General features: G+C 42.1%; 5 protein-coding genes across 5 annotated transcripts; 3 read left to right on the top strand and 2 right to left on the bottom strand.

Annotated features, from left to right (window-relative positions):
- Nucleotides 1-19: 19 nt before the first annotated feature.
- On the bottom strand, nucleotides 20-3,438 carry LOC137584181 (116 kDa U5 small nuclear ribonucleoprotein component). The gene is made up of 6 exons (XM_068299443.1): nucleotides 3,236-3,438; nucleotides 2,510-3,181; nucleotides 2,356-2,447; nucleotides 2,107-2,298; nucleotides 542-2,044; nucleotides 20-473 (listed from the first exon to the last, which is right to left on the bottom strand). Exons 1-6 carry the CDS (start codon nucleotides 3,347-3,349, stop codon nucleotides 116-118), a joined length of 2,931 nt encoding a protein of 976 aa, XP_068155544.1. The 5' UTR covers nucleotides 3,350-3,438; the 3' UTR covers nucleotides 20-115.
- A 267-nt stretch (nucleotides 3,439-3,705) lies between these two features.
- On the top strand, nucleotides 3,706-4,542 carry LOC137583766 (integumentary mucin A.1). Its single transcript, XM_068298883.1, has one exon. The coding sequence runs from the start codon at nucleotides 3,712-3,714 to the stop codon at nucleotides 4,540-4,542; it is 831 nt and encodes a 276-aa protein (XP_068154984.1). The 5' UTR covers nucleotides 3,706-3,711.
- A 159-nt stretch (nucleotides 4,543-4,701) lies between these two features.
- Nucleotides 4,702-5,708, top strand: LOC137585342 (uncharacterized). Its single transcript, XM_068301085.1, has one exon. It carries the CDS (start codon nucleotides 4,769-4,771, stop codon nucleotides 5,705-5,707), a length of 939 nt encoding a protein of 312 aa, XP_068157186.1. The 5' UTR covers nucleotides 4,702-4,768; the 3' UTR covers nucleotide 5,708.
- An 84-nt stretch (nucleotides 5,709-5,792) lies between these two features.
- LOC137585343 (mitochondrial transcription rescue factor 1) lies at nucleotides 5,793-6,547 on the top strand. Its single transcript, XM_068301086.1, has 3 exons — nucleotides 5,793-6,103; nucleotides 6,168-6,239; nucleotides 6,304-6,547. The coding sequence occupies exons 1-3, from the start codon at nucleotides 5,793-5,795 to the stop codon at nucleotides 6,329-6,331; spliced, it is 411 nt and encodes a 136-aa protein (XP_068157187.1). The 3' UTR covers nucleotides 6,332-6,547.
- On the bottom strand, nucleotides 6,548-9,030 carry Nep7 (Neprilysin 7). Its single transcript, XM_068301084.1, has 2 exons — nucleotides 7,731-9,030; nucleotides 6,548-7,671 (listed from the first exon to the last, which is right to left on the bottom strand). Exons 1-2 carry the CDS (start codon nucleotides 8,913-8,915, stop codon nucleotides 6,661-6,663), a joined length of 2,196 nt encoding a protein of 731 aa, XP_068157185.1. The 5' UTR covers nucleotides 8,916-9,030; the 3' UTR covers nucleotides 6,548-6,660.
- Between the last annotated feature and the right edge of the window lie 183 nt (nucleotides 9,031-9,213).

Genomic DNA, 9,213 nt, shown 5'->3' with positions numbered 1-9,213 from the left:
AGTTGAGGTGGTTTAAAAGTTTACCATACGAAATATATTTTATTGTTTGTCTTAAGTGCATTTCTTTCTCTTTAGTTTGACAAATAATTGCATTCCTAACTCTGATTCCATTTGATTACAAGGGATAATTGACTAGCACATCCTGGCGTGCCAATTCCAGCAACATAGGATCATCAAAGAATTTATTGATAGACACATCTTCCGATAGACCCTTACGCCTTCTCGTCTTGATCATGAATTCTCGTGCCAAATGGGAGGCTTGTTGGGGTTCTAGTGGCCTGATAATTATGCTCTTATCCAGAGGATCACCGGGCACTATTTGCCAATGATGGAACACTGACAAACAGAAGGCTTGACCTTGAGTATGGGTACGCAAATCAGTTTCAAAACCAAATGAATCGATGGCGGGTATGAATGCTTTGATTGTATAGATGGGCGAACCAGAAACGGGGGCATCCTGAGTGACATGGCCTCTGCAAGCGATTTAAAAACAAACGGATTAGAGAGATAATTATTATAATGAAATCACAAATCGACTTACCTCCGTCTGGCCAGTACCGTATAGACAGCGGAGACACAATCAGCCGGCGCTTGAACTTCTACAAAGAGATATGGTTCCATGAGGCGAGGTGTGGCCATCAGGAATGCGGAGTAAGCCACCCGACGAGCTGTTGGAATGATTTGGCCACCGCCCCGATGCAGTGCCTCATTGGCGATAACGGCATCTAGTATTTTGAACTTGACATTTCGTATAGGCTCCTCGCAGAGAGGACCTTCCCTCGCACCCCATTGAAAGCCTTGTACAATTGAATCCTTCACAGCAGTCAATAGATTTTTGTCAACCTCTGAGGGTAAAGTGTCGTCAACAAGAATATTGGGACCAGTTGTATCTGGACCAAAAGCCCAAATGGAACGAGCTGCCAGTAAATCCCAGTCGTAGTTGACCTGGAAGAATTCACCAATCCGCTTTTTGTTCCAATTGATGCAGACCGTTTCGTTCTCGATATCCTCGGCCAGACCCTTTTCCAATGGTTCTGATATCATGGTAATTTTGTTCTTCTTATTAGGTGTCTCGGCGAAGCATTTGAGCGAGCTGGTTTCCACGACAGTTTCGCAGAAGGCGACGACTGGATCGGCCACTTTGATGTCAATCTCTGAATACATTTTTCGGAGATCATGCATTACACAATCTAGATATAGCTCGCCTGTGCCAAGGATTACATGCTCGCCAGACTCCTCAACTCGGGTCGAGAGCAGAGGATAGGATTTATTAACCTTGCGCAGGCCATCCAACATTTTTGGTAACTCAGAGGGATTAACGGGTTCGACGGCAATCTTGATAATACTTTGCGTATTAAACTTAAGTGGCCGAAATATATAAAGATCTTCGGGTACATTAATATCTGCAATTGTTGATGTTTTCACAATGCACTGGTCGATGCCCTCAATGAGCACCCAGTTGCCTGCAGGAACCCGATTCAATTCCACCTTGTAGCGGGCCTCATAGACCCACAATCTGCCGACTTGAAGAATGCGGGAATCCTCCTCATCCTGCAACGTGTAATTCTCGCCAAGCACACGGACCTCTTGACTGGCATGCAAGGTTCCGGACACTACGCGAGCCAACACCTGAAAGAAGGTGCATTCATCGTTTGGATACATCTTGGAACTGTGCACCATTAGAGTTCCGTATTGATTACATGTTATCATGTCGCGATAAATGTCACCCTCCTTGGGACCAGTGTAAATGTGATCCACCTTACGCCTAGCGTTTTCCAGGGGAGATTTGATGTGCTCTACACACATATCCACAAATCCGCTGCAATCGCCCATAAACCGATTGCAAACCAAACGCAATAATGGTCGTATATTCGACTTCATCTCATCCTTGGACACTCGCACATTCAACTCGGCCAAGGTGTCCGATAACGTGGTGTCCACATCTCCGACCACCTGGGCAATAAGTTTGTACATTGGCTCCAATATAAACTCAACAAAGCTTCGCTGTGCAGAGTTATGTGGCGGCTTTTTGGTGAATTTTCGTCTATCAGAATTTAGCGAAAAATAAAAATTAGAACGGAATTAAGTAGTATAGGGATCACTTACGTTTTGCTATTGAAGTACATATCGCCCCATAAGCGTTTAGCGAAATCCAAGTACTGGACACCTTCGTAAGTATCTGCATAAAGTTTGGCAAACGATTTCAGCGTAAAACAAAAACCATATAGAGCACTGGCAAAGCACACATTCCCCAAAATGGGTGAGACCATTAGACTCTCATCACCTCCAGCATAAATGCTAAATGAAAAGTGTATTAGAACAGATGTTTAATTGATCCATCTTAGGAATACTCACCTCAGTAGGCCATTTACCTCCTCGACAATGTGCTTGAGTTTAAAGTAAGCATCTTGTGGTGGCAACTTTAACTCCAAGATAAGTCTATCAATCTGAAATTGATAAATTTATTAGCTTAACCGATTTACTTCCGCAATAATTAAACTCGGCTTACCTTGTTAATGCATACGGTAATGGCCAGACGTTCATGCACAGCATGCTTTAGCAGGCGTTCCGTATTGAGCATAACACCTTCGGCCGCATCGATAAATAGAACCACTCCGTCACTCATGCGTATAGAAGCTGTAACTTCGTCGGAGAAATTCACATGGCCAGGTGTATCAAATATATTGAGCAGGTAGCTCTTTTGCTTCACATCCTGCAGAACGAGTGTTACCGGTGTGGCTTTTATGCTACAGCCACGTTCCTGCTCTGTGAACAGAGTGTCTGTATATCGGAGGGAACGCTCCTCCATATTCTCAAACTGCGGATGTGTTTGTCGTATGAGGCAGTCTACAAATGTGGTTTTGCCATGATGTAGATGACCAACGAGGGCCACATTACGTATCAGGGGTGGCGTATCCATAAGATCGGCCATGAATTCCATATCATAAGTGGTTTCCAGTAAGTCTTGCTCCTTGATTTGAAACTTTAGCTTCTTCACCGGCTCTATGAGTGGTTTGTCCAGCGGTTGGGCATCCTCCTCCTGCACTATAGTTTCCACATCCGGGCCGTAAACTTCCACCGCAGAGGGATAATATCGTTTATCCTCATGCAGCACCACAGCGGTTACTTCCTTGTCTTCATCCTCTTGTGGTTCAGCCTCATCGGCATCCATATCGTCTTCCTATGTTATGAAAAGGGTTAGCAGCATAGAATCGTGGTTCTCAAGAGTACTTACATCTTGGTCATCTTGCACATCAGGTTGCCCATAAATACTCTGATCGTCGTCCTCGTCACTGTCCAAGTCGGGACCTATATAGTTTCCAAACTCATCGTACAAATCTGAATCCATAGTGTGTGTTAAATAAATAAATATTTATTTAAAAAAGAAACTTAGCGGTGGCGGCGTCGGCAAAACGTTTTCACCAATGTTGCCAGAACAATAACCGGCAATTTTCTGGCAATACCAGCGGTATTAGGGTGACCACTTTTTTCTAGTCTCAGTGGCGCCATATCCGTAGATGCCGCCATCACACTGCATTTTTTTGCTTTTATCTTTTCAAAATGGATGCCATATGTCATTAAAGGACTAATGGACCGCAATCCAGGTAAAGCAAGACATGAACAGGTAAACGATTAGCAGTTATGTACTTAAATAGCCTGCCATTTTCTCAAAAACAATTAGTCAATTTTTACGGCTTAGAAAGAAACATCATGTGGGCGCTGTGTTTTCTTCTTCTAATAGCGCATTATACCACATTCAGTCAAGCCAATATACCAAATGGGAATTTAAACATAATAACCAGTCGCGAGGATTGGATTAAGCTGGCAGAATATCATATTAAAAACCGAAAAACTAATAATCAAAACCAATACAAACCATACGTGCCAGAACCAGTTCAGGTACCAAGTAAATTGCCTTCAACTACAACAACCACAACCACTGAAACGTCAGAGGAATCAACGGAACCAACTCAACCAACAAGCACAATAGCTACTGATCCAGAAGGAACCATATTAGAAACCTCCACGTCCTGGACTGAAACTACAACTTCTAGTATTCTCCCTCTTGAAGAAACATCAACCTGGGAAAGCATCACAACTGAAGGAAATTTAGGCGAAAGGGAAACTACAGAGTCATGGATTGAAAGTACAACTTCAAGTGCATCAATTCTGGAAGAAACAACAACTTCGCAGAGTTTTTTAATTGATAATAACCCCAGCACACCAGACTCAACAACGGAGTCGATTGAAAGTACAACTGAGTTTACAACCAATTCCATTCTTAGCACTGAACTGCCCATCACATCCACTTTGCTTATGGAGATTATTTCCACAACACCAGGATATTTCCAAACTGTTACCGAAAGCAATGACATTACAACATCTACCACCTTTGAGTCCAGCACAGATGAAGATAATACTACCGAATCGAATATAATATACATAAAACAAGAGAATTTTGTTCATGTAGATGATATTAATCAGTCAAATCCCAGAAAGCTAACTTATTCCTCAGATGTAATGCCAGAATTTGTATACTAGGCATAATTTTCTATTTTATTTTTTTGTATTTTATATTTTTTTTATATTAACCGATTTATAAATACATTTGCGACTAATTAAATTTTTTGTTTTTCTGAATTTTAATTTAAATGCAACGGTAGTTTTTGTTTTCAAGTCTGGCAGCGCTATAACTTGTTGCACAGCTGGCAAGGCGGTGGAAACACATTGTTAAAATTTTATTTACAATCACAGAATATATATCAATATGAGCTTGGCAAGCATTAAACAAAAGGAAATGAAGGGCAAAAAGAAAGTGTTGCCCAAACTGCGCACCGTCCTGGCCAATCCTTACAAGCAACACTGTCCTGTATTGCCCGAAAATGAATTGCAGCAGTTTTGCAACATTTTGGAAGAAGCCAAATCTAAATTCGTCAGTAATGGAGGTAAACATTCAAAGAAAACCTTTGCCAGTCAATCGCACATTAATCTGGGCCTGGAGAGCTGTTTGCGCGCCATTCATGGCCAGCGATTTTCGTGTATTTTTATATCCTTGAGCCTGAGGCCGACGCATCTCATCCGTCTGATAGCTACCAGTGCATCCGTTAAGATACCAACTGCTATTATCTTTGCGCAGTCCAAGCTTGAAGAGATTACATTCAAGCTGTTTGGTGTTAAATCAATGGCCCTGAGCCTTCCGCTAGATTTGAAAATCATTAGCGAGGATTTGGATATTTGGGTGACAAAGCACAAGAAGCCACTTCCAGCCAAACCAATTATGAAAAAAAGGAAAATAAAGGAAAAAGTGAAGCTCGAGTTACCACCTATGCCAATTAAGCAACAGATAGATACACCCAACGACGATAACAATAAACAATGGACTGGTGATTATATATCCTGTTCAAAAACACAGACTTTGAGTAGAGTAGACCCTCAATTGGAGGCACAACAATTAGGAGCTGCTCTTACTAAATTAGCAATGAAAGCAAATGAAAAGCCGCTCGAAACCGAATCCAAGGCGGACGAAACGCCTATGGATGATGCCATGGAAGTTGATGAACCAGAAAATCTCGATGACAAAGAGGATGAGTTTTTGGAAACTGATTTGTCCAAATACCGTCCACTTACTATCAATGTTATACGTCCAAATCCAAACAAGAAACCAAAGAAGAAGCGCAACAAAAAACCGGCACCAAAAACAAAATAAAAGTTGGCAACGCAACCATAAATCAGCTGATAAAGTTAGGTTAAGTGTGATTTGTTTTCTTCTATTTTGTTACGTTTTTGGAGCAATGTTAAGGAGATTACGCCAAATAACAAAGATTGGCGAATATTTTTTAAATACTTCGTCCCACAGGCCACTAGTTAGAACGCAAGAGAATGTGATTTCCGCCCTATACCAACAACAAGTTGTTTCACTTCATGCCAGCCATGTAGCTTTAAAATACAACAAGAAATCCTCCCGTGCGTCAGAGGACCTGGATAGCGACGATGAAGCAAATGATGAATTCAGGGATGAGCGAGACTCCAAGGTGGTCAAGGCCAATGTCAACTCCCTAAGAGCGGATCTCTTACTTAAATCAGGTCTTGGTATGGCCAGAAAGTAAGTAAATCTGGAAAACGTATACTTATAAAAGGGGAAACCTAATTTTCTTATTAATTCTTAGCAAGGTGGAGCTTCACTTCTATGAAAGCAAGATTCGGGTCAATGGCAAGAAGCTGCAAAAAAGAGTGTTCAGGTAATATTCTTAAAAAATTTTGCCCTGCTTATGTCTAATCTTTATTCTTTTCATTCAAATGTAGCTTGATGTGGGAGATGAAATTGATGTAATACGTGGTTTTAGTCAAACGAATCCATCTCATTTGGTAATCTCACGTGTTGTCATACTATCCGCCAGCGATCGAGAGGAGGGTCTCAGTGTGCATCTACGTCGCTTTAAATCACTGCTCATTGAAAACTATCGTGGACCGAATGCCTATAAGTCATCGGAGCCCGCAACGCACTAAAACTATTACAATGGAAAATACAATCACAGAGAGGCTTACATTTCTTTATAAACTTGTTTATTTATGCGTAGTTTTTAATGTGTATGAGTGTGTACACATAGCTTACTTATCGATCCCGTGTTCCGCTTATCAGCAACATTGCTGAACTCGATGCTACCACACGCGGCACTTGGCGGCTTGAAGATTCATGGGACTGCCAAGTGAACAATTATATGCTGTGGCAAAGTCCTCGTTATTGCTGACAGCACCAAGGACTCGATATTTGTCCATTGTGTGCTCATTGGTTAACTCCTCCCAATAGTGCTCCTCCTTGTAGGCGGCACACCACAGCTGAGCAAAGCCCAGGAAAAACAATTGCTCCGGCGAATGATCCATGCCAGGCATCTGTTCACTCTTGGGCACAAATGTCTCGTTAGCTGCAATGGCTATGGCCAATTGATCCTTCATGAAATTGCGATAAGCGCTCAATGCTTCGCGCAAACCACCGCCGTCTGCTATATTCTCGTCTTTGGTTTGATTGCCATTGATTTTGCGATTAATCTCTGGTATCAAATAGTTATTATAATGATCCACATAGCACTGAGCACGCTCTTTGAAAACTGCGCCGGATTTTTTCGACCACCAGTAACGTCGTTTGCCATGACTGTCGTAGTTGGATCCAACCGAATCAAAACCATGGGTGAATTCATGACCAACCAAATAACCAATTGTTCCAAATTTCAGTGAATTTGGCCACGTTTGATGGAAGGCAGGCGGATGAAGTAATCCAGCCATTACATTAATCGAATTGTCTATGTTATAGTAGAAGGCGTTCACTTGCATTCCCATTATCAACTCTAAGGGTTTCGTTTCGTTTGACAGTTCCAAATTGTGATGGCCATTAAAACGATTCATATAGACCTTGAATCGTTTGAGATTTATATTATTCTGTGCATATGTACCATCCAAAAAAGTAAGATTCTTCATCTCCCGGATTAGGCGATGGACTAACTCGTCGTCCTTAAAGCTACCGATGCGCGACTCAATAGTCGATTCCTTTTCGAGAGCCTCTCGACGTGTCTCGTCATCCAGCCACTGGGCATTCTCTAGAACCACACGCAAACTCTTTCGAAGTTCATTGATAATGCCCTTGATTTCGGAATGAATCTCTTCACTGAAGTATTCCTACAATATTTTCAACAATTGACTTTTTCCAAAGGATAACGGGAATTCGGTGTACTTACCAGAAAATAGAGTTTATCAAGCAAATACGGCATCGAGTATTGGACAGTGAGCTTGCAATAATCCCTCTGAAACTTGACCTCTTTTAACTTGGCATCCATTGTGTACAACAGTTTCATAGCCAAATAATTAGCGACTGCCGGAGCATGCTCGATGCACACTTTGTCTAATTCCTCGTAATAAAAGTCACAGAATCGACTAAGCTTCTCTTTAGAAAAGTTCTGCCCATTCCAGGCAATCTCATAATAGTTGCTCCATTGCGGAAACTGGACAGTTTCATTGATTTTTGTCATTAGGTTGCACTTGTCCTCATCCTCTTCGAAACGATCGCTGATGTCCAGGGCATCGTGCCAGAAGGCAAACACACCAGCGATTACCTCATTTATCCCCTCTTCAGTCAGTCCAAAGGTCTGCAGATATCCACGCATTCTCTCCTCGTTTAATTTAAAGCCTCGTGTCTCATTGGTGGCAATGTTATCGCTGTGGACGATGTACTCGAATCCCAGTTCGGGTAGACTAAAGAAGGGAGCAAAGGGATATTGCGGCTGAATGTCCTCGTTAATCAAGCCTCGTACTCCGTAATTAGTGAGATGGGCACTCATGTTGAACCAACTAAACTTATCCGCTTGCCATGCCGTGCCTTCAACGGCCGGGAAACCACCAATAGATTTGATAAGGGCCAGATAAGCGGGGTCGGCTGCTGGCAGTGGCTGAAGATCGGCCGTGAGGCAGGCGTTATAAAATTGTTGTGCAATTTGTAGCTCGGCTTCGTAATCCAAGTCAATGGCAAGTGAAATCTTGGTAAGCAATTTTTCTGTCACATCGCTCAGTGTGTAAAATATATCCAAGAGATTGTTTCGCTTGTGCGAGGACTGACGATCCTGCTTAACGTTTTTCCAGTTGCCACAGGCATACTCATAGAAATCATCGCACGGAGAGATTGAGAAATTCATAAAGCTTTTCATGCGATCAGCATAGGATTTAAGCGTATCGGCATCAGCATTCTCACTAACAAGATTCTCCGTCTCGTTCGCATTTGTTTCAACGGTAGCATTTCCGTTCACTTTCTCATTTTCCGCAACGGTCGCATTTCCCTCCACATTAGCAATTCCTTCCACTGTTGGCTTAGCCACACATGTCGTCCATAAGATGCTCACAGTGAGCGCCCACAATATCTTCTGCGTCATTGATCGATTTGAATAAATGCACTAAATACTTGGCACTGCTATCTCTATCACCAGCACAAGTTTCATTGATTGACGTACGTTCACTTGTTACTTCTGCTTAATTCCGAATCTAATTTAGAACTGCCGGACACTTTAATCCGAGACTTACTTTATAAACGATTCAGGCTCTCTCACTCTCCGTGCAAAGACTTCGTTAATCAGGCCGAATTTGTAAAAATTCTCAGTGCTTGACCTATGTTAAATCTGATTAAAGATTTCAGCTCATTCATAATTTCAAAGTTGGTGGGAGCAAGAAAAA

Source organism: Drosophila tropicalis, unplaced genomic scaffold (genome assembly GCF_018151085.1).
Source record: "Drosophila tropicalis isolate 14030-0801.00 unplaced genomic scaffold, ASM1815108v1 contig_878, whole genome shotgun sequence".
Classification (NCBI taxonomy): domain Eukaryota; kingdom Metazoa; phylum Arthropoda; class Insecta; order Diptera; family Drosophilidae; genus Drosophila; species Drosophila tropicalis.
The sequence above is the reverse complement of the archived record's forward strand: the minus strand, read 5'-3'. Positions and strand labels throughout refer to the sequence as shown.

What these genes read in the sequence shown, in the direction of transcription:
- LOC137584181 (XM_068299443.1), bottom strand. Translation starts at nt 3,349, where the DNA reads ATGGATTCAGATTTGTACGATGAGTTTGGAAACTATATAGGTCCCGAC. An exon ending in ATGTGCAAGATGACCAAGAT is followed by an intron (nt 3,182 to 3,235) that starts GTAAGTACTCTT and finishes TTCATAACATAG; the next exon opens with GAAGACGATATGGATGCCGA. An exon ending in TTACCGTATGCATTAACAAG is followed by an intron (nt 2,448 to 2,509) that starts GTAAGCCGAGTT and finishes TATCAATTTCAG; the next exon opens with ATTGATAGACTTATCTTGGA.
- LOC137585343 (XM_068301086.1), top strand. Translation starts at nt 5,793, where the DNA reads ATGTTAAGGAGATTACGCCAAATAACAAAGATTGGCGAATATTTTTTA. An exon ending in GGTCTTGGTATGGCCAGAAA is followed by an intron (nt 6,104 to 6,167) that starts GTAAGTAAATCT and finishes ATTAATTCTTAG; the next exon opens with CAAGGTGGAGCTTCACTTCT. An exon ending in CTGCAAAAAAGAGTGTTCAG is followed by an intron (nt 6,240 to 6,303) that starts GTAATATTCTTA and finishes ATTCAAATGTAG; the next exon opens with CTTGATGTGGGAGATGAAAT.
- Nep7 (XM_068301084.1), bottom strand. Translation starts at nt 8,915, where the DNA reads ATGACGCAGAAGATATTGTGGGCGCTCACTGTGAGCATCTTATGGACG. An exon ending in TTGATAAACTCTATTTTCTG is followed by an intron (nt 7,672 to 7,730) that starts GTAAGTACACCG and finishes AAAATATTGTAG; the next exon opens with GAATACTTCAGTGAAGAGAT.
- LOC137583766 (XM_068298883.1), top strand. Translation starts at nt 3,712, where the DNA reads ATGTGGGCGCTGTGTTTTCTTCTTCTAATAGCGCATTATACCACATTC.
- LOC137585342 (XM_068301085.1), top strand. Translation starts at nt 4,769, where the DNA reads ATGAGCTTGGCAAGCATTAAACAAAAGGAAATGAAGGGCAAAAAGAAA.